We start from the raw sequence: 23,903 nt of genomic DNA, 5'->3' as shown, positions 1-23,903 counted from the left end.
GTAGGGGCATTGCCAGAAGATCGAGGGACGTGATCTTTCCCCTCTATTTGACATTGGTGAGGCCTCATCTAGAGTAGTGTGTCCAGTTTTGGGCCCCACACTACAAGAAGGATGTGGAAAAATTAGAAAACGTCCAGCAGAGGGCAACAAAAATGATTAGGGGCCTGGAACACATGACTTATGAGGAGAGGCTGAGGGAAACTGGGATTGTTTAGTCTGCGGAAGAGAAGAATGAGGGGGGATTTGATAGCTGCTTTCAACTACCTGAAAGGGGGTTCCAAAGAGGATGGATCTAGACTGTTCTCAGTGGTAGCAGATGACAGAACGAGGAGTAATGGTCTCAAGTTTCAGTTGGGGAGGTTTAGGTTGGATATTAGGAAAACCTTTTTCACTAGGAGGGTGGTGAAGCACTGGAATGCGTTACCTAGGGAGGTGGTGGACTCTCCTTCCTTTGAAGTTTTTAAGGTCAGGCTTGACAAAACTCTGGCTGGGATGATTTAGTTTTGGATTGGTCCTGCTTTGAGCAGGGGGTTGGACTAGGTGACCTTCTGAGGTCCCTTCCAACCCTGATATTCTATGATTCTATGATTTCCTCTTTTACTTTCTCCTGTCACTGCCATTTTCTAAACCTTTGTGCAGGTGGGAAGAGGGGAAGCCAGCAAACTTATTACTTTATCTCTTAGCGCAATTCAAAATAGCACCAGAAAAGAGATAGTTAAAAATACATATTTGAGCTTTAAAATTTCAATCTTAAATTTTAATTAAAGAAGGATCTCTGCCCAGGGAGGTCCATATTTGTCTTCTGCAGCCTTCTAAAGAGTTCTCTTCTTCCAGTTTGTCGGGGACAGTCCTCAGGCATAGCAGGAGCCGCACTGGTCAGTTGGTCTCTTCTCCAGGCATGTAAGAATGAAAGCTATATTTTTGCAAAACTGTTAAAAATGGATGACAGAAATCCTGGTGATGTTGAAGGGGCAGCTGATGTGTGTGGACAGAGACAGAAATTCTTTCCAGATTGATCATCTCCTGCAGGTACATTTCAACTAAGTGTCTGAATCCAAAGTCATCAACTGAATGGGGGTGGAGGGGAGATCACATGTGAGTGTACAAGCTTACTGCAAAAGTCACTAGGGTTGTGTGACAAAACAAGCTTGCTGAACCCTCAGTACACTTTATGAACCAGTATATTTTGATTCTTAAAAAGGTGCCAATCAATTTGGTCTGTATATTTACTAGAAAATATACATAGTGCAGTGACATCATACTAAACTGGGAAGAATTTTCACTAATGAAATACCATCAAGGCAATGTAGTCTGAAGGAATTACAGCAGCAAGACAGAAGTCCCAATTTCTAATTCAAGCTCTGTCACTGGCTTGCTTTGTAGCCTTTGGCAAAGGACTTGCTCTCTCTATTCAGTTTCCACATCTGTAAATTGGGGATAATACTTACCTCCCTCCCAGTTATATTGTAAAAGTTACTTAGTGTTTGTAAAGTGCTTTGAACATAAAGCTCTAAAAAAGCACTATATATTAGCAGCATTCTGGGATCATAATGATGAGGACAATATAAATACCAAGATAGAGAACTGCCAGCATGAAACACATGTACTGTTACCTAGCCTTGATCTGACATTGTAAACAATTAGTAATTAAGTCATATTATGTCTCTACACTTGAGCAACAGTGCAGCAGCAAGCCCTCATCCCACGGAGAGTCTTCAAATATTTATTTAAAAAAGAAAGCATATTCATTAAAAATACATGTATTCCTCTAATGCAACACCAATAAAATTTCCAGCAATCTTAAAAAAATGCTCATGGAGATTTTCAGTAAACATTCATAAACACCATATCTCACTTAACTTTTGTGATTCCCAGAAAGTTTGTATTTTCAGTGATAGGTTTATGACAAGCAATAATTAATTACTAAAACTGTACATAGATCCAGAACAAAAACAGAATAAAGCCTTTTAATGTTCCTCTTGAATAACAGCAACTTGCTAAATTGTTTCACAAACACTGACTAAAGTTATAACGTAGCAGTTGGCAATTTAGATTCTATTTTGCAGTTATCCTATTATAACACCCTACACTTTAGAATAATGGTCACTAAGGGTGAAATTCAGCCCCAGGAGGAGGGGCCAAAGCAAGGCCTATACATCACTGAAGCTCCACTTGCAAATAGGCCTTAAACAGAACGTAAGTGGTGCACAAGCCTCTACCCAGGGCTGAAATTTCACATTAAGGCCTCAGTGTTACATGCTGAAGGATCCAGGTCTAACACAGGATGCTAAACTCAAATTAAAAATTCAGAAACATGATATCTGAAATCAGACATTGTATTAGAAATATTATGAGAAATTAGTATTTTTGTTTAATTTATAATAGCATAAGTTTTAGCAGCAACTTTATTTAGCTCTAAAACAAAGCTATATTCCAGACAGCTCTGTAATACTGTACAAATGTACACTCTCTCTCTCATATATATGTATATATAAATCAGTCACTAAATTCTTCCTCATCACTGAAATATGCACTTTTTTTAATCCGTGGTCTTCTCGAATCGTCAGACGTTGAAGGTTCCCCTGCAGTCTGTTTCCATCTTTGCTGCTCTTCTTCAATTTTGGCTTGCTACAATGCAATTTAAAAATGGAAAATATAGCTATTATTTTGATAAAAGTAATAGGTACTATGCAATCCATTAAATGCAGTAATACACACACGTTAAATATTACACCAAGTAGTAGTTGCATGAGACTCTTTTGGAATAACAATTAAATAAAAATAATTTTAGGGCTCATTAGCATTCTGAAATGGACTGATTACCTAAAGCAGAATGAATTCTGAAATGACACTGAAAACAATGTTGTCCCTTGTATGCTAGTGAGTAAACAGTCTTCAGCACCAGTGCAGGAAGACCCACTGCCAACAACCACTGTAAGGAACTGACCTACTTGCAAACATAGATGACCCTTAAGACTACAGTATACGTTGGAAACCCTAGAACATGCGAGCTCTGAAGCCAAGTATATTTTGTATTGTAGGTTGACATTAGTAGAGAAGCCTTGGAAACAAGAAGGAACTGAGATTTTGTCACTGAAAGAACGAACAAACCAGTCCATTCCCAAAATAAAAGTTCTTTTGTTCAAGTAAAGGCTGAAGGTTTTGCTGGTTCTGATTTTAGCGGGACCAGTCCCTCATCCCAATTATTATACATACCTCACATGAGTACTGAAGTATTTACTGACTTTTTGGTGTTTACATTCTCGACTGCTATTTCCTCCTCCTGGGGCTTTTTTTGGGGAGGTGGGTGGCGGGTGCGGATTTTATGTACTTCAGACTAGATGATCTAATGGTCACTTCTGGTCTTAAGATCTATGAATTACCGTAATAATTAATAATTACAGGGCTGAACCTCCCTGAACTTGTGTCTGAATTTTTTAATCTGAACACAGATCCAAATTTCAATGCAAGCTCTATAATGGAACTAAACCTCACAGCAGAATAAACTTAAATAAAAAAAGTCTGCGAATCTAGTCTGTGCGTCATGATAGATTAGATTTTTTAAAATCCTATAAAGTTACACTGATAAGTGAGTCTTGAAAAAGGGCTTCTTAAGAGGCATCCAGATTGAGCTAAGCAAATATGATGTCTGGAGTCAAGAGGGGTTGGGGGAGCAGAAGTGACTACATCGAGATAGACAGCTAAAGTTGTGAAGAACCCTGAAGGTAAGAATGAGGAGTCTGGATCTGACATGGGTGGCAACAGCAAACTAGTGGAGTGATTTTAGGAAGGGCTAAACATGGTTGCAGCATTAAAAAAAGACAATGTTCACCATGTTTTGGACAGATTAGAAAATGGTGAGGATGACTTTCCAGAATACCACAGAAAGGAGGGTTGCAGAATAGATACAGAGTTCTTTGCTGTATATTATATAGTCTAGATGCTTGTAATTTTTATTTGAAGTTGCTTTAAAAATTATTTAGAAACAAAGATACATAGCGTAATTCAATTTAGTACCTGAAAAGCTATGGCCTGGCTGAGGCTATCCAGGGCAGGATCTTCACCCTCATCTTCACTTTCTTCCTCTTCCTCACTAAATAGTATAAAAAGTAAAAATATAAAATAGATGCACTTCATTCTAAAAAGACAGTACAATAAGAGTAAAGAGTGTTGATATTTAAATGTAGGTGCCCATACACTTCTTCTTCCGGTTCAACTATTTTCTTCCTTTTCTTCTTTTCTTTCTTTTTTGGAGGCTCACGCTCTCCTAGCATATTTTTAGGACAAGCATAACTTAAGTGTCCTGTTTCCTTAGAGAAAAAGAAACATAGGTAAATAGAAGAATTAAAAACATGGCACTAAGTATATCCTTAGGAAAATTAACATTACACAATTCAAAATGGCAGCAGTTTTAATAAAAGAAGAGGAATTTTGCACTGGTATGTAGAATGCAAATAAAATAAATTCTTCCTTGCAGATTCACCCTGGAAATGGGAAAAGTTAGCAGTGATATTGTACGCTAGCCACAAGTTATGCTTCGAAATCAACTATAAAGAAAAAACAACAAATTTTTATTTGGCTGTGTATTCACAGTGTATTCAGCTTTTACGAGTAACCTACACTCAAGATCATACATGGTACTCAGTATTTGAGGTCAGAGAATCATGATAGCAATGACATTTCTGGTTTTAAGATGGTAAGAATGGGTATTTAATTAACTATTATTAATATGATCCAAAACTCAGTTTTTAAAATCTTAGCTTAATCTGAAGTACTTAGATGTAATTAAATCCATAGAAAATAGGTGTTATACATAAAAAAAATTATCCTCTCCCTCACATGCTTGTATCCAATTAGTTCATTTTATCATCCATTTATCATTGTGTTATTTGGTGTTATGGTCAACTCATAGGCTATTTCATACATAATCAGTGTGCTAAATAGATTTAAATTGTAGAATTATAAAAGTATATGCTTGATGAGTATTTAGGAGTGATGAGTGTGTAGGAGGTACATAAGTAAAGCATGGCTCGAATGCAAAGCCTATAGGCTGAGGCCTGTAAGAGTTTAGCTTAGCCATACTAGGCTGTAGGCTACTGAATGCTTGACATGAGTGAGTAACCTAAGAATAACCCTATGCCAGTAAGGTTACAAGATGGCTGGAAAGAATGGGCCAATAAGTGATGTTACGGGCAATATGTTATAATGTAGCTGTATAGACTGCAAGATGCCTGATTATAACATCATGGGATGTCCTGCTTTGACTGCAGGAAACATTGTGCATAGATGCTAATGAGAAAAAAAATGAAGTAAGACAACCTATGAAAAACAGTGCACCCCAATATTCATGGTATGTGGAAATACAGATAAAGAAAAGAGAGTTGAAACCTTCATTCATATGCATAAAGTGTTAGGTGTGGTCAGAACAACAATATAAAAGAGGTTCTCTAGTTGGGTACGGCTGGGAAGACCCCAAGGGAAGACCCAAGGAAGACTTCATTGGGACGACCCGAGCAGGAACCACCCCTGTCTCGATGACCATCTGTTGAGAGATCTACCATACTCTATGGAATCTTTGCGTATGTGAGTATGGATATGGCATTGGCCCAGTGCATGTACTCTCTCAGACTGCGTAAATCTTATAATTTTTACTTGTAACTGTGTTTGTGGTTACTGTCCTCATTCTTTGTGTGTTCTTAGAGCCTCCAAATCTCCACCCTATTTATCTTTAAACCGTAGCAACAGGAGCTGGTCTCACTGTAATTTACCACAGAACTATCAATTAATTCAGTTTAAAATAAAGGCTACACAGGCTGGTTCGTATAATTTACATTTATCCTCTCCAAATGCATCAAGAAGTTTCAGAGGTGTAGAAGAAAGCACAGTTGTTATGAAACAAAAAATAGATACTTTTGTTTGTAATACAGCATTAGATGTATTGATTATAATATTACAGTGCTGATTGCACATCAGCACATATGTTTATAGTTACCAGGTAGTCATATTTCTGGAAGGCCCAAATACCCAGAGAAGTCCAGGCTAGAACCATTGCTGAAGTGGAGAAAATATGGATGTGAGCTTCATGATGCTACCACAGGGAATGATGTGATGTATGTGGGGCAAGACTAGTGACAACATAAACCAAGAACAAAGATGGAAACATTTATATTAGATCCATCGTGTAATTTACTCACCCCACATTCATAACATTTAGATTTATCGAAGTAGTTACGTCTACGGATGAATTCCGCTGCTCTTCCATTGTCAATAGCAATACTTGCTTTTATCACTCTTCCAAATAACTAAACCAAAAGGAAAAAAACCTGAGTCCATATTGAGAAATCTGAACTCTCCCTATTTTGCTATGGCATTTTTCTGTAGCTTACTTGTTTGTTGTTAAGCGCCCGAGAGCAGTTTTGTGCCGATTCTTTATCCAAAAACAAAATAAATGCAACTCCTTTACTCTTCCTGGTGTCTTTGTCCTTCATAATAGTAACTCTGAAAATAAACATATAACAAAGTTACCGATAGGGGAAAAATCTTATCAAGCCATTTTTCATTACTTATAAATACCCACAAGTCTCAGCTTTATATTAAATATAATTGTTAGTTACACAGTGAGCCAATGTTCCCTGTAATTTTTTCCATCCATGTGTAGAATGAATTTTGTTATTTGCACCAATATCGAGGTAATGTGCAGATGTGCACCACCAATAGAAACAAAAAAACCTAGATATAATATATATTTTTAAAAAAGTTACCAGAGGGATAATTACTCCAGCTAGGACAGGTTAGGCATTTTAGAACTCACTACTCAAAAAATTAAATTTAGGGAAAAGAGACAAATAAAATTATGAAATGCATAGACCAGTGAAGAAATTTAAACAACAGCACTTCGAAAGAATAAAATTACCGAGAATATATGTGCATTGCAGGAAGTACCAAGAAGTAACAACACCACCACAAGTATGTGTTGGGATGTGTGTGTGAGAGAGAGACACAGAGTGCGTGCGTGTGTCTGTGAGAGAAAGAGAGAGAGAGACTGAGACTGCGTGTGCATGTGTGACAGTGTATGTGATTCAGAGACAGAGTGTGTGTCCGTGTGTGTGTACACATACTTGTATGTGTGAGACACAGAGACAGTGTCTGTGTGCTGGCTGCTGGGGAAGTGTATGATAGACCGTGAGCTGTCTCTTTAAGCAGAGAGGCCCTCACCAGAAAGCTCGTTCAGACCGCAGCAGCTGCCAGCAGCTGTCCTGCTCCTGAGCCTTGTCCCCCATCCCACATTCTGCGGAGATGGGGTACATGGGCAGGGGGGAAGAGGATGCCCTGACATCAGTGCCCTCCCCTCTCCTTTGCTCTGCACAGGGAGCAGGAGGGTCCCAGGAGCAGCTGGCCAGGGGCTCCAAGGCAGATGGCAGGAACAATGCAGCTGCAGAACAGTGGGGGAGGGGCACTTGAACACACGTTGCCAGATGTGCATGGCACTTGATTGACTCTTGGGCAGCCGCGCAGCTTAGAGGAAACATAGCAGTGAGCAGCAAAACAAACACACACTTTTTAAGAAGAGGTAGAGATAAAATGTGGATGTGCTTCTAATAGCAGATATAAAAAGCACACAGATTTTCTCTGACTGGGCCTGACAATGAAAAGCACTCTTGTGGTATTAAAAATTGCATTATAAAGAGTGAATTGAATCACATTGAATAATAAAGCTTGAAGACTAATTACTATCTGGGCTTAACAGTTTGTGGAACCCATTTCTGAATGGTGAGCTTCCAACTTAAGGCCCCCACATGTCAGATCAGTCATTTTGGTGTTGATCAGAAAGATACAAATAGGAGAAGCAGCCAGCGCATGCTCCACTGGGCTTCTTACCTATTTTGTCCCTGGTTCAGTCTGTACCATTTTCACCCCTTTAATTTTTCTAATTTTTTTCCTAAGGAAAAAGGACTGCTTGGGACTTTATAATCTTCAAGTGACAAAGAGAGTCAGTTCAGTGTTTCCTTATGTCCTGAGATGAAGCAGGAGCCTCCATTTTGAGAAAGAAAGAAATGGGCTCCTTTTTATACTAAGCATACCCAGTTAAGGTTTCCCACTAACTTCTAATAAATTAGAAGTTATTTTTTCTACTGCCTGTGGTTTGATGGAAATTTCCTACTGATTGTGAGGGTATACTGAAAATGTATTTTATTATGGTTTACATTTTAAAGTATTGGTAAGTTTATCTTCCTGATAAGGGGCTGGAGACTTGAAGCTACAACTCTCTTTCTTCAATGCCTCAGAGTCTATTTTGAGACTAAGAGCTAATACCAGCTGGCTGCATTTTGCTATGATCCTAGTGAGATCAATCTCATTTTCAAATGCCTGATCACTGGCCCAGGGCTAGTACTGAGAAGTGTCTACTCTTTTTTAAAATGTCTAAAGTCATATAGTGCGTTTCTAGCCACGACATGTGGTAAACTATTGGACCCTGCACTCATGTTGTTATTCCTATCCTGATTTTCCACACCCCCAAACACTTCACCTCTAAAATACTTTGAGCAGCTACTTTTTTACAAGCTGTTACTCTGTCATTTGAAAGCACAATTCCAAGCTTTTTGATAGTATTGGTTCTAGCTCTAAGAATTCTTGAGATATTACAACTGCTGCAAAAAATCATGACAGTCTGGAAATTTGATGATGGAGAAGAGAAAGGAGTGAGAATTTATAGCAATCAGAGTGATGTGATTTTCAAGATCCAGTATCTCACAACTTACTGCAGCATTTGTTTCTACCACTCATAGTTTACGGATGCACGTACTGTACAATGCACTGTCTTATGTCCACACTTGTGAGGAGGAAGGTTAGTAAAAGAAAAGTCTTATTTAAAGCACTTCAGTGAGAAGCATCCTAGTACATAACAATATCCTGCTTGCTCCAGAGAACTGACTTTCAGAGCACTATCAGTCTCTGATGTATACTTATATCATGAGTGTGACTGCAAGAAACTCCCAACTGTTACAAGAGGGCAATTAAACTTACCCTGTATTAAATATGGAAAAAAATTCAATACAGTTCCCTACTTCATTCTTAAAATAAATTTTAAGTGCATAAAGTACATAGAGGAAGAAAAAGCACTAAACATTGGACACAAACTTGAAGAAAAACAACATGCCAGACCATGTTTATACTTACTTAACAACTTTCCCATACTTGGAAAAAATCTGAAACAAAGAGCATAATATATAGGTTTAGCAGTCTGTTGTTAAATCAAACACTGTAACAAAATGACATAGTTCACAAATGTTTAAAATATACATGGCACAGATGATGCATTTTACGTAATGCATTTATATTAACTACATAATTATTTATATTAATCTAAATAATGAAACTTCTTTTACAAGTAGATGTGCTTACCCTGTATAAGTCATTGTTGGTCAGAGAGAAGGGCAAGTTGGACACATAAACTGTGCTTTTACTTGGTGCTAACCCACCACTCATTTTTCTGGGAATGGAGAGAGAGAAATTAACTAGTTGTGTTCAATAAAGTGATCTCAATTTAAATAAAAAGATGAGCTGTTCCAAATATATATTGGACAGTCATATGTTAAAACTGTGGGTAGTAATGTGGCTTCGATTTCCCTACACAGTTTTACATTAAATCAATGTTCACTTTCACGTTCCACAGTGTAAAGGAAAAATCAAAACAGTATTACTGCTCATGACTTACAAATTAACTAGGACAGGACAAACTCAGTAAAATTGGCACAAGCTATGCATTACTAAAATGAACCTTGAATGACTTGTGAAATAAATTCAGCTTTCATGCTAAAATAGAACAGGTACTATTCCATTTATCATTAGACATTTTGGTCATGTCCTGAAGTTAATAAAAGTATTGTTTGAATAAGGACTGGATGATTTGCCTCTCTGGATGCAAAATGTAGGTCAACCGAGTTCAACATTAGACATCCATACTGATAAGATAAACAACAAACCTCTTCAAGCCAATACCTTAATAATTGGGAAAAAAACAATAATTCATTAACTTTAAAAATTAGCACAGTTATTTATAGTACCAAACAAACAGTTATGTTTTTCTCTCATTTCCTTGTAACTGACACCCCTATATCCCTGCATCTACATCTCCCTGGAACTCAGTATTTTCCTTTCCCCCCTTTCTTTAAGGATCTGCATCTCTCCTACATACACTCCCTTCTCCACACAGGAGGCTCTGGAGGTAGGAGACTAGGTAGCACAGCTTCTTGCAACCCAGTCCTGTCCCATCTCTCTTGGTCAATCACCACTCCTACCATTCCTTTCCCTCTCTCTCTGCCCTCAACCATATTTATATTTTTATGTTGTTTATAAAATATAAATTATTTTTAAAACTGCATATGCACATGTGGAAACAGCTCTCTGTGTGAGCGTGGGCCAGGTTGTAGTTGTAGATAACAGGAAAAGGGGGGAAAAAAACCAACCAAATCACTCCATCCTGACATTTAAGGGGCACACAACTCTGCATAGAACATTTCTTGTTTCTGGCTCATTGTACAGTCTTAGCTTGATTCAAAATCCAGAACAAAATAGTAAATACAGAATACCAAAATGGCAAACTGTCCTTAATTAACAAAGTGTCCTTTAAACACTAGAGCAAGATAAACGGACAGTTTCCTCGTTCCTCCTTGCTTCTTTGGCTGGGGGGGGGGGGGGAAAGAGAGGGGGAGAACACTTCCCTGTTCCCCTCAGGCCATAGTTGCCAACTTTCACACGGTAAATAAGCACCCCAACTTTCACAATAAGATAAAAATCAAGCTAATCCCATTTCAAAACAAGGCCAAAACAAGCCAATCCCTAAGAACCCTAACACTCTATGTGACTAGATCCCCCCCCGGCATGCAGTCTGGGACTGTGGTGAGCCCACTGTGCAGCCCGACTCTCTCCCCTCCTTGCTCCTGCTTGTCGTTTCCCCCCGCCAGGAGCCTACTAAAAAAAAACCCAAAAAACAAGTTAAAAGTAACAAACAAAAACTAGCCAACAAACAACTCACAAGCCAATTAAGCCAAATACAAGTCCAATTTCTGCATTTTTTTTTTTTTTGGTGGGTTTGGCATGCCTGCCTCAGGCCCTCCTCTCCCAGCCTTCCTGTGCCATAAACCTTCTCTAATGAAACCCCAGTTAATTCCTTTCTTGTCTACCTTATTGTAGCATTTATTATAAATCAACGACTTCCCCAGGACAATTTAAAAAAAATGGAGTTTGTAGGTCAATGAAATACAAGTCAAAAAGATTTATGGAGAAAAAATTTAAAAAAATCAATGACAAATTTTGAAAAAAAACTTACTTTTTCTGATTTTTCGCTCAGAATTTCCCAGCAAATATCTACCCTGGGATGAGATACAATTAGTGATATTTAAGGGAGATTGGTTTTTTTTTGCAGATGTTGCCAGGAGAACATCTTAAAAAATAAAGACAGATTTATAAAGGGAGGCTAGTTTCACCCTTACCTAAGGAATGACTATTGCCACACCATAATGAAACCCTGGATATTTTCTGGTTTCAGAGTAGCAGCCATGTTAGTCTGTATCCGATGAAGTGAGCTGTAGCTCACGAAAGCTTATGCTCTAATAAATTGGTTAGTCTCTAAGGTGCCACAAGTACTCCTTTTCTTTTTATGGATATTTTCTAGCACTCTGCTTCAACAACTTGTAGAGAGTAAATTCCGATAACACATGATTTCCCAAGTGCTTTTCCCTTCATTTCCTACGTGCTTGCTGCAATGCAACCTGTATGGGTGGCAGCTACTGACTGAGCTTTGAGTTTTCCTTTCCTTCCCTTCCCTGTATAGGGACTGTATTTCTTTTGGCACAAGTATATGAGGTGACAAAGGTTATGCAAATAATAACACAGAAGAGGTTCACAATGAAGGACAGATGTTACTTGTGGTGCTATGTAGGCTGCCCACATAATCCTATACTTCCTTGTTGCCTGGCATTAAATGTCCTAAGTCCAGACTAACCAATTTGACCTGGCACCATGCCTTCCAAATAGATGGCCATAAGTGTGGTTATCCAGACACAAAGTGCTGTATTCAAAGGAAATGTTAAAAGCTATCCTGATTTTGCATTATGTATCTCTGCCATATGGGGGGCAGGGAGAAGAATGTGTAAAGTTTGTTCCATGGATGGAGAGAAAACCATAAGCTAAACTCTCCTACAACTTGTGACTCCCCCCAGCAGGTCTCATTTTAGTGAACAGAACAATGAATGGTCTGCAGGCTGACAAACATTAGACAGCTTGATTGGGCGACAACCACTTGGCAAGCTTGGGGTGCAGAACCTGTGCAACAATCTATGTATGTTACTTTTTTCTTGTCTTAGTGTACTAATTATTCATAGGCAATTGTTATAGATTTCACACTAAGGACACAACTGCATGTTATAGAACACAATATTTTTAGCAATAGCAAGCTAGAAAATCTTTTTCAAATGTCTTGTCTACGGGCAGCTAGGACTTCAAACATAGCCATCCAACAAAACTCAGCTGTCCCAGATTTTGGGTTCTGTTCTCACTTTTTCCAAGTACATTAAATTTTGTTGCTGTCCAAAGGTATTTCTCAGCCTTTTGCTGTTTAGGAGGAGTGTGCCAGGGCCTTTGGGGTTTTTCCTCTGGTTTCAAGTGTGCCTGGTTCATTTGGGCTTATATGGTTAGTTTTGTTCTTGCTTTACTAAAAACTAAAATGCCACTCCCACCACCACTCTAAGACAGTCAGAGCTAATATTCAAATTTATTTCAAAGCTAAGTAAAAATTTTAACACCCAAGTATTATTATGGTTTATGTCCACCTGGCTAGCAGTTTAGACCTTCTCATACAGAAGACCACTAGCCTAGATCTTGATTAGGACTCCAATCTCTTTTTTTCTTCAGGTAATCAGTTTTATTTTTTCCATAATAAAACTATTTAACACAAGTTCAACATATCAATCACATCCTTTCCCCGTGACCTGGGGTCTTCTGCAGGTGCTAATCTACTCCTTTCAAGATAACACTCTGCAGTCTATCTGCCGGAGAATCACACGAACTAGGCTCTTTCTCCTCCAAGAACCTACCTGTTCCCTGCAGCTCTCAAGCTCAACTGAGCTACCTGCTGGCTTTTACGAGGAGCAGGTGATGATCAAGTTATCATCTGAACACTTGTCTCAGCCTGAGCTGGGAGACTGATGATTAGTCACAGGTGGGGCTAAGCCCAACTTCCTTTAACAGACACTCACTCTGTGACATCAACCCTTTCATATTTCTCATCCCTGAAGGATTAGCTTTTGGACATCAGGGACAGAATTGTCTTTCATTACTGTGCCTTCCAGGATTGCACCTTCTAGTTTTTGCAAAACCTCAAATTAGAAGAGGCCCTTCTCAAAGAGAGAGACTTCCACCAGTGGAGTCAATTGTGAAATACAATGTGCACACAAATGTGCCTATGGCTGATCTCCTTAATATTAGGCCTAACTCAGTTTTTTGCAATATACTTCAAATGGGTGACAGCCAAACGCTAAATTTAATTCACTGAGTTCAGTACTCTGTCCCAGGATACATTGTAGATACCACCAAAATAGTTCACGGATGCCTCCAAGGCATCTGCAAGAGCTTGAATTTGCTATTACCTTTTGTGACTTAGAAGCAAAATTTGAAAATGTCTTTCAGTATAAGTTTGACTTTTTCAAGTTAGGGATAAAGCCTTACTGAGATGCAGAATAATAAGGTCAAGGTTTGACTGATTTGTTGAGTCACAACCTAACTTTTTTACACTTGGCCTATGACCCGTTTAAACAACCCACATTCACTGCTGAACTAATCTATGTTCAGGCCAACCAATTTTGGATACGAGTTCTTCTGCCTTGATTCCCCTTCTGTATTTTATTTGCTTTGTGATACCATCAACCATCCTGCCTTCTGGATCTGTCTGCACCCAGTATATCTTCTTCTTCAATGCTTAGCCAAACCATCGGCAGCAGTGATCGTATGCCATTTGGTCCGTTCCTGTGCAGTCACAAGAGCTTGATGGGCCGAGAGTCTAATGTCGGAACAGACTTGATGCACCCACATAATAGGGGGTCTGCCTCTGGGCTGCCTCCATTCCTCGGTTAGTGGAATTTTATCCTAGAAAACGGCATTCATTGGAATGTCTAGTGGCATTCTCGCAACATGTCAGAAAAGTGTAAGACACCATCTGTAGACAATGGCCCCAGGAGTCTGTAGATAGGAGCAACGATAAACATTTGCATTACAGATAAAGCCATTCTACTTTATGCCAAATATACAACATTGGCAAAGCCCCCAGCTTTGCCCAGTCTGAGCAGCATAGAGTCCATGTTTCGCAACCGTATGGTGAGGAAACAGTTCAAACAGATCCTGAACTTGGTTGTTGTGCTGAGATGATGTTGATTCCGTATTTGTTGTAAGTGACCCAGGACAGACACTGCAGTGCCCATCCAGAGGAGAATCTCCATGTGAGAGCTGGAGGAACTGATGAGTATAGAACCCAAATAGCAAAAGCTAGGAAGTGCTTCAACAGTCATTATTCAAAGAGAGTGGGGTCGTGGGTGGATTTGACCCTAGATTTTGCAGATTTGTCTTTGACCACTTAACATGGAGGCCATCCTTAGCCAACGCCTCCTCCATTTGCTGGAGTGCCTTGCGAAACCTGACAGGGCTCTGTACTAGAAGAACATCATCATCCACATAGTCAAGGTCTAAGAGCAGTGGTGGGAAACCTGTGGCCCATCAGGTTAATATGCTGGTGGGCTGTGAGACAGTTTGTTTACATTGACCGTCCGCAGGCATGGCCGCCTGCAGCTCCCAGAGGCTGTGGTTCGCCGTTCCTGGCCAATGGGAGCTGCGGGTGGCCATGCCTGCAGAAGGTCAATGTAAACAAAACTGTCTTGCAGCCCATGGGATGCAGGTTGCCCACTACTATCTAAGAGTGAAAGATCACCTGTCTTAATGGCTATGGATTTGATGGAACACTGCATCATGAAATTCATTGCCTGCCAAGTGTGCAGGGCCAGGACACAGCCCTGCCTGACACCAGATACTGATTTAAAAGATGCCAATATCTAATTCCCAAGATGTATATGAGCAGTGGTTCCTTTATGCAGCTCGCTAATCAAGTCCAGCAGAGTGGTTAGGGCACCTCTGCCCTTTAAAGCCTTCAGTAGTGTGATTCGGTCAGCTGAATCAAATGCAGCCTTAAGATCGACATACATCACGAGTTCAAGAATCCCCTGCACGTGCTGTATCTTTGACAACAAGCAGAGGGCCAAAACAGCATCTAATGTGAACCTGTTCCTCATAAAGCCTAACAGTTCGGGGCAACACTTCCGATGTAGCAGGGGCTCCAAATGCACCAGTAGAACATGTGCAAACACCTTCCCTGGCACAGACAAAAAGGTGATCAGCATGTAGCTCTTACATTCACTGCACAGTCCCTTGCCCTTATAAAGTGAGATCACAATACTGTCCTTCCAAGGCAGTTGGCAAGGTTTCAGTTCTCCACACCAGGTGAAATAATTCCGCTACTGGGTCAATAGTGCATTTTTAGCAGATCTGGGGGAATGCCATCAGCACTGGCTGTGCATCTGTTTTTCAGTTTGCAGATGGCACGCTTCACTTCATCCAATGTTGGTGCGTCAGTACAAGTGTCTGGGTCTTATATCACAGTGGCTGCCAAATCATCCAGCTCTGAGCAAGCAGCATCTGGAGGGTGGTTCAGGGTGCTGTAATAACGTTCAAGCCAGCGTGAGAGGATATCGTCATCTGATTTACATTGATGGCCTTGGCTGTTGTTCAAGATGACATTCACAACTAACTCTTGACGGCTGAGACTGTGGATCGTATGGAATGCTGGCTTTAAGTCTCCCTGGCTAAGCCAAGTTCATCATCATCCACCAGTTGGCTATAATATGCCTCGTGATCGCGAAATGCCAGGGCATTGAACTTTCGCTTCAGCTGATTATGGGTGCGCTTATCATTGAGCTCCCCACAGAGTCTGACCTGTACCCCATGATGGTGGAGGGGTGTAACATCTGAAGTAGGAGATTGCTCGTTGGAACTATGCCATCAGCGATGAAGGCTGGTCCAAAACATCGCTTTGGACATTATGCAAGGTGGACATGTCCACCGAGAACCCTGAAAATGATGGCTAACACAGGCAGTGAAGATGCAGGGGGGCAGTTGTGCTTAGCTAACCGAGGTGAAGGAAGTTATCAAGCAAGACTCAATGGCTCAAGTTGCACAGTGTGAAGCCAGTACTGGTAGATCAGGAAAAGGTTTGCATTATTGCTTCTCCGTCTCATCCCAGTGGGACGAGGTAGTCTTTGGGACAATCGTTTGCTCTTGCTTTTGAGCAACATGAATAAATAACAGTGCTCAGCACCAGGGTTAAAGCATCTGTTCTACTCTCAGCTGCAAATGCCCTGCTGATGCCATCTTCCCCCAGTGTACTTGTGACGGGCTTGTGTCAAAGCCCCCTTGTGGAAGTGCATCCCCGATGTTGGCAGGTGCGTCTACAGTATACCATGAGAATGTATTCAGCCATAGCTTGGATCTCCACCAAATCATCAAAACTGAACCTGGAATGTTGCACCTGATGTATGCAGCATTGTTTTAGCCACGTTGGTCCCAGGATATTAGAGAGAGAAGGTGGGTGAGGTAATATCTTTTATTGGACCAACTTCTGTCGGTGAGAGAGACAAGCTTTTGAGCTTACAGAGCTCTTCTTCAGATCTGGGAAACTGAGTTAGTTGTCTCTCTCACCAACAGAAGTTGGTCCAATAAAAGATATTACCTCACCCATCTTGTCTCTCTGCACCTGATGTAGTTATTTACACATATCTATCTAAGATACTTATATGGTCCCCATTACCATAACATCTGAGCAACTCACAGTCTTTAAATGTATTTATCCTTATAACATCCATGTGAGATAGGAAAATGCTATTATCTCCATTTTAAAGATGGGGAATTCAGGCACAAAGCATCTAAGGCCCGGATACACAAAGGGACTTTTAGGTGTTGCAATGCCTAACTAGTAGGCACCCAGAAAATCTCTGGAACAAGACTGGGATCTGCAAAGCCTGAGTTAAGTATCCGAAGCTCTGTCCCCCTCAGTCAGGTGCCTAAATCCAGACTATAGGGAGATGTCTATTTCTGCTTGCACTTCACAGCCAGGAACCCTTAGTTGCCCATGGACTCAGCTCTAGCAGATGGGTCTCAGGTTACCACAGTGGAGACTATAGCAGATGGGTCTCAGGTTACCACAGTGTTATTAACCACACTCTGGGAAGGGCTAACTCTGAGGGTGGTAAAAGCATCATAGCTCTCTCTGCACTACAGCTTCTATCAACAGAGGAAATGAATTACAAGTTCAACATTTCCCTACTGCAGATACATCCCTGATGTAGGGGGTTTCTTTCTGTGTCTGAGCTATAAACCAAACATCCTCTAGTCTTTACAATCCCCTCAGAAACTCACATGCTGCATGAATATTTCCTACCCTAACCCATAACGTTGTAGTTCCTGCCTTTAAATGAACTGCTCTCCTGGCTCAAGGCCCTTAGGACTTGAATGTTTTACCAATGTGATTATTTCAATAAGGAAACCCAAATCCCTAACCAAAGTAAATTAGCCATACCAGTAAGAGCCTTAGCGTGGACACAGTTACACCAGTACAGAGTTACACTAATATTGCTTGTTCCCCTTCCTAGCTACACCGATCTAAAGCGTCGTTATGCTGATATAACGCAGGGCTGTACCGCTCGGGGCTACACCGTTACAGCGCTACAACCCCGGGGCCCGATCTGGTTCCCTTGGAAGTCACTAGCAACAGGAGCTCTGACCAGCAGGGCTAGGACCTCGGCTCTGGCCCCTCGGGGACGGAGTGAGGGGGGAAAAGTCATTCAAGTCCCTTGGAGAGGGTAGGAGTGAGATGCAGTCCCGCCCCCCCATCTCCGCCAGACGAGGGCGAACCAAAACGCCGCCGTCAGCCCGGGGCGGGACTCGCGCGGAACCCCCGCACCCACCTCACGCGGAGCTGCCGGTGAAGCAGCTCAGGCGGGGTGGGAAGACATTACTCCTAGCCGCTTCCTCCTCTTGCTGGGCGCGCTGAGAGCGAACTCATCGTCCCCACTCCTCCTGCGGCGCCCTTCCGGGAACGCACGAAATAAACACATTCTGCAGCCAATAACGGGCGAGCGAATGCTCGCCGGCAGGCGGGTATTGCCGGTTACGTCACGAAAAGCGCCGGAAGTGGCCTAGGACCACGAACCGGGCCCGCTGTCGCTTCAGGGGAGAGAAACCACGAGCCGGCGCGTGGGGGGTAAGTGCGCGAGGTAGTGCTACGGTCGGTTGAGTGGGTAGTTTCCGGTTTTTCTGGTCCCGCGTGCACAGCCCCGTGAGGGACCCACGCCCCAGGGCGAACGGCAGTCGCTTGAGCCCCCGCTCCGACCCAGAGCTGCCCCGGCTCCCGACGAGCCTGCGTTGCCCTTGTGATGGCTGGAGCGCGGCAGCCGCTTGCTCGCAGCACGCCGAGCAGGCAGCCGGGAGCGCACGAGCTCCCCTTTCCTCTGCTGACGGCCGGGGTGTCAGTGCGGCCCACAGCAGCCCTTGACCGCGCTCCCCAGCCCGGGGCGGCCGCGCCTCCCAACGCCTGTTCCACGGATAATGTGGCTGCGGCGGATGATGGTCACTTTGGGCAGAGCTGAGACTGAACCCAGGCCTCATACGTTAGACCCTTCGTGTAACCACGCTGCCTCCTGAGGCGTCGGTACCCAGGCGCGGTGCCTGGCAGACTGTAACCGCTGCTCTAACCGCTAGCCCCTGCTTCTGCCCCAGAGCTGGAAAGAGGACCAGGCACCTGTGTTCCCAGCGCTGCCTTCCTGTTGGTACCAAACAGTGGGGGAAACCACTTGCAAAGTATTTGCTAGCTCAAATGGTAGACATAGGTGCTGGAACTAGGGTGCGGCAGTACCCCGTGGTTTGAAGTGGTTTCTGTCATATACAGTATTTACAGATTGGTTTAATAGCTCTCTACACCCCCTTTATACAAATTGTTCCAGCACCCCAGGTGATAGAGGTCTGTGGTGGTCTGAAGGTCTCATGTTCAAACTTTGCTGCTGATCTTTGGAGGGCTAATTATGGAACTAAGTGATGGCATTTCTTGTCTTATCTAATACTGCAGCTAAGTCTTGTTTTAAACTGAATTTACATTCTTTCTAAAATCCATCAGAAAGTCATCTCTGCAATGTGCTGTGGGACATACACATTAATATGTCTAGCAAATAATTAAATACGATGAAATTAGTGAATGTGAAAGGATGTTGCATGAAGGAAAAATAGCTAATCTGTGGTTAAGGCAGCAGACTGGGGCCCAGAACAACTGGCTTCTAGCTCTGGCCTGCCGTCAGGCATCCTATGTGCAGATCACTTAAACTACAATTTTTGGAGGTGGACACAAATTTTGTCCTTGATTTTTCTGTGTTACATACTTCTATATGTAAAATGAATGATATTTCTTTGTCTTAAAGAGCTGTTGAGTAATATTTGAAAAATGCAAAAGAACTGGAGCTTTGTAGAGAGAAGGGTGAGAGGAGGCTGGACCTTTGCCAGGTTGGGGAGAACTTGCAAAGAATTTTGAGCTGTATTGAGGCCTTGGAGTAACAATGGGGCCCTGGCTCCAGGAATGAGAAGTGCAGACATGGGTAATGGGTGGGGCGAGGTACAATGTTTGGGGACCACTGGACAAGATGGTTACCATGGTCCCTTCTGGCCTTGTAATCTCTGACTAGTAAACTAAAAGAATGTAAAACTGATATGTGACAAAAGAGGTATCGAGATTTTCAGCTCCCTTTGTCATGGTTATTGGTTATATACCTTCACCCTTAGCAGGCTTTGTGTAGATGACTTTTTCCAAGTTAAGTCATAACTAAAAATGAATAAGGATGAAGCTAAGGCTCCAAACCCACAAACTTCTCTGGGCACTCATACCCCTGCACATACTCTTTTAGTGCGTTTCCATGTTGGGTGCACTGTAGGATCAGGACTTTTTAACAAATCTGTTAAATCACAGAGGCAGCGCCAGCCGGCTTTTAAATGGCTAAAAGCACACTCAACAGTCATTCTGCACTTGCTCAGCCTGTTGTTGAACCACTCCTTGCTGCTGTCAGGGTGCCCTGTGTATGGCTTCATAAACCACAGCATTAAGGGTAGGCAGGGTCTCCCAGGATAATGATGGGCATATCAGCTTCCCCTGCAGTGATCTTTTGGTCCATGAAGAAAGTCCTTGCTTGCAGCTTCCTGAACAGGCCAATGTTTCAAAAGATGTGTGTCTCATGCACCTTTCCGGACCAGCCTGTGTTAATGTCTGTGAAACACCCAGGGTGATCCACAAGCGCCTGGAGAACCATTGAGAAATATCCCTTCCGATTAATGTACTCAGTGGCTAGGTGGTCTGGTGGCAGAATTGGAAGGTGTGTGCCATCTATTGCCCCTCTGCAGTTAGGGAAACCCATTTGTGCAAAGCCATCCACAATGTCACATACATTGCCCAGAGTCACAGTCTTTTGGAGCAGGATGCGATTAATGGCCCTGCACACTTCCGTCAACATGAGTCCAACAGTCGACTTTCCCACTCTGAACTGGTTAGCAACTAATCAGTAGCAGTCTGAAGTAGCCAGCTTCCACAGTGCAATCACCACGCGGTTCTCCAGCGACAGTGCAGCTCTCATTCTTGTGTCCTTGCACCTCAGGGCTGGGCCGAGCTCATCACACAGTCCCATGAATGTGGCTTTCCTCATGCGAAAGTTCTGCAGCCACTGCTACTCATCCCACATGTGCATGACGATCCCACCACTCAGTGCTTGTTTCCCGAGCCCATAAGTGGCATTACACTGTGGTTGGTCACCTCCGTGAATGCAACAAGCAATCTCGTGTCGTAGCTACTACGCATGGCGAGATCAATGTTGAACTGCTCTTGCATATGTAGTTTAAGGAATAACTCCACTGCCACTTTTTTGTGATGTGTTAGTGAGAGCGAGCAGCATATTGGTCAACAGGGCGGGATCCATTCCTGCAGACCGAGGAGGCAGAGCAGAGCACGCAGTACACAAACCATTGAAAGATGGCACCAAATGCGGACTGAAGCACAGAGGTTGCTGGGGTGCAAAGCAATGCATCATGGGGCATTGGGACAGGACCCAGGATGCCCTGCGGCCCCCTCCGCCTTCCCACAACTCTTAGTGGCAGAAGAGGAAGAGATGCTCTGTGGGATAGCTTCCCAGAGTGCACTGCTCTGAATATCGCTACAGGTGCCGCAAATGTGAACACTATTGCGCAAGCAGCTGACAGTATGAACACACTACAGCGGTTTCCCTTCAGTGCTCTCTGAGCAGAACTGTAGCTGCCAGCGATGTAGCTCTGCCAGTGTAGACATACCCTTAGTATTTAGCAAGATTCAAAGAGGAGTTAGACTTTTATATGGATAACAAGAATATCAAGAGTTGTTATAAATTGGAAGGGGTATAAAACCTCAGGCTTCTGGGTATAAGCCAATCTCAAACTATTAGAGATGAGGATAAAAACCTTTGATGGGGCAGATTACCCCACATCTTCCTACTGTGGTATTTCTGTGGTATTTCTTGGTGACTGATTTTTCTTTCTTCTGGTGCTGACCATTGTCAGTCAGAGAGAGAATAGTGGACTAGATTGCCGTGGATCTGATCCAATATGGCAAGTCCTATGGATCATGATGTAAAACAGTAAAACAAAGTCAGATGGTATCGCTGACCATTCTGAAAATGCTGGGTATTGTGGTATCACCAAGTTTTGCTTTTTCTTTTATCTTTCATAAAATGTTCTCAGAAATTCTGTCTGTTTTGCTTTTGGATCACTTTCATGTAAGACTCAGAGAATCTTTGACTTGACTGACAGCTTGCAATATTATACTGAACTTGCCAATATTATACTGAACTGCTGTAGTTAACGCTTTGTCTGTAAACTTAGTGGACGTATTTGGGTGTGGCCAAAGAGGCAAGGGGCTTGGAAAAGGAGTTGCCGAGTGCCATGGAAAGGTACTGAGCAATAACATTTAGGGCATTATGAAGCCAGCTGTTCGCCACTTGGCTCATTGTGGAGGTGTAAAGTGCATCTTGGGCTTCATATACGAAGAGACTCGGGTGGTGGTGGTCCTGAAGGTATTTTTTGAGAATGTGATCCAAGATGCTGCCACATACACGGTGCATGCCAAGCTGAAGTCTGTCACTGCCGTGAATGTGGTCTATGCTCTAAAGTGCCATGGTTGTACTCTGTATTGATATGGAGACTAAAATAAACAGTGTCAATAAAACAAAGAAAACAGAACTTATAGTTAAGGTTAAGTCCAACTTTCTGTTTAAAGCTTGACTCTTCTGGGTGCTCTAAAATCTGTACTGTTACTTGGATTGCCTTGAAATTTGATGTGCCTCATGGGTAAGGCTATGGTTTTGGCACAGGTATTTTTATTAATATTCACAGACAGGACATGGGTAATGAATGATAAATCATGGATTTAGTGAAGCAGAAGCCCCAGCCCCGCTGCCTGGGGCTGAATTATTGGAGTTTTCAAGAAGTCATGGAAGTCTTGTAAAATCATGGAATCTGTGTCGTCCGTGACAGATTTGTAGCCTTACTCACGAGGGAGGAGGGTAATATTAGTGATCCAGATTTAGGGTCATTTGCATCAGAACCACACAGCTGAGGCTGGGCAGTTGAGAACAGGCATACTTGATGCACGTCACATGTTTCCCAAGCACTGGGGGGTAAGGATGGAAATACCCACTGAGATTACTAGTGACTTCTGCTAACTCTGTGACAAAATTGTAGCCTTACTGATGATTAATATCGTACAGTATTGTAGTGGAGCACCAGGTCTGCTATGTTAAGATTAGGAAGTTTTTTCTGTTTAAAAGAGGATTTTTCTTAGTGCTCTAAATTCTGTATAAGGGTACAGGTTGCCTTGGAAATTTGATATGTCTCATTGGGGGAGCGGGATAGGTTTAGTGATCCAAATTTCGAGTCATTTGAGCACAAGGTTCCTGAGATACAGCTCTCTCCCTCCCCCCAAAAAAACAAACAAACCCCCCTCCTAAAAAGCACTTTTCTTGAAGTTTACAGATTCTATTAATGTTTTTTTTTGTACACCCCTGGCTTCTAAAGTGCTAGTGGCTATATGGGATAGGAAGGGGAAGGTGAACTGGCAGTGATGGGGTGGGGTTGTATATGTTATGAGGGAGGAGACAGACATATCCCAGGCTTCTTTCACATACTTAGTTACTGTACCCACTTTGTAATAAAACTGTCAAGTTCTTGGGATGTAGACCATATCTGAGTTTTCTCTCACTAGTCTTATTAGCAGCTACATACTCCAAACATTACAAAGCATGACCATTATCCCCATTCCACTATAACACAGTGTGCGGGGCTAGCGTGGTGACGCTTGGAAATCACAAAGCAGCTGTGTGGACTGGTGTGTAGTGAACAGTAGACTGAGACTCAGGGCAGGTCTTCACTACCCGCTGGATCGGCGGGTAGTGATTGATCCCCGAACGCGCTCCCTGTCGACTCGCTGCTGTCCTCATGGCCAGGTAAGTCGACCTAAGATACGCCAACTTCAGCTACGCTATTCGTGTAGCTGAAGTTGCGTATCTTAGGTCGACCCCCGCAGTGTGGACCAGGGCTAAGAATACCTCGGCCCTAGTCCTGACTTTTTGACTGGCCTGCTGGGTGACTTTGCCTAAGTCATTTCACCTCTCTCTGCCTCTATTTCCCCATGTGTACAATGGGAATAATGTTTCTATCCTTGAGATCTACTGATGAAATGTGCTACGTAA

At 42.4% G+C, this 23,903-nt stretch overlaps 2 protein-coding genes and 1 pseudogene across 6 annotated transcripts in view; 2 read left to right on the top strand and 1 right to left on the bottom strand.

Annotated features, from left to right (window-relative positions):
* Positions 1 to 1,778: 1,778 nt before the first annotated feature.
* On the bottom strand, positions 1,779 to 18,215 carry ZCRB1 (zinc finger CCHC-type and RNA binding motif containing 1). Of its 2 annotated transcripts, XM_074942190.1 has the most exons (8): positions 18,063 to 18,215; positions 9,403 to 9,490; positions 9,178 to 9,206; positions 6,387 to 6,498; positions 6,195 to 6,302; positions 4,198 to 4,310; positions 4,018 to 4,093; positions 1,780 to 2,628 (listed from the first exon to the last, which is right to left on the bottom strand). In XM_074942190.1, exons 2-8 carry the CDS (start codon positions 9,484 to 9,486, stop codon positions 2,497 to 2,499), a joined length of 654 nt encoding a protein of 217 aa, XP_074798291.1. In that variant the 5' UTR covers positions 9,487 to 9,490; positions 18,063 to 18,215; the 3' UTR covers positions 1,780 to 2,496. The 2 variants fall into 2 exon arrangements, with proteins under 2 accessions (XP_074798292.1, XP_074798291.1); XM_074942191.1 differs by lacking the exon at positions 9,403 to 9,490 and having other exon boundaries at positions 1,779 to 2,628; positions 18,063 to 18,188.
* On the top strand, positions 16,108 to 22,349 carry LOC141990161 (histone H4-like; annotated as a pseudogene).
* PPHLN1 (periphilin 1) overlaps positions 18,250 to 23,903 on the top strand; it is a 141,899-nt gene continuing 136,245 nt past the window's right edge. For 2 of the 4 annotated variants that reach the window (XM_074942189.1, XM_074942186.1), the window contains exon 1: positions 18,250 to 18,358. The gene's annotated coding sequence lies outside the window, so the exon portion shown is untranslated. The remainder of the gene's footprint in view (positions 18,359 to 23,903) is intronic. The other 2 variants (XM_074942188.1, XM_074942187.1) reach the window with 2 other exon arrangements.

Source organism: Natator depressus, chromosome 1 (genome assembly GCF_965152275.1).
Source record: "Natator depressus isolate rNatDep1 chromosome 1, rNatDep2.hap1, whole genome shotgun sequence".
Classification (NCBI taxonomy): Eukaryota; Metazoa; Chordata; order Testudines; family Cheloniidae; genus Natator; species Natator depressus.
The sequence above is the reverse complement of the archived record's forward strand: the minus strand, read 5'-3'. Positions and strand labels throughout refer to the sequence as shown.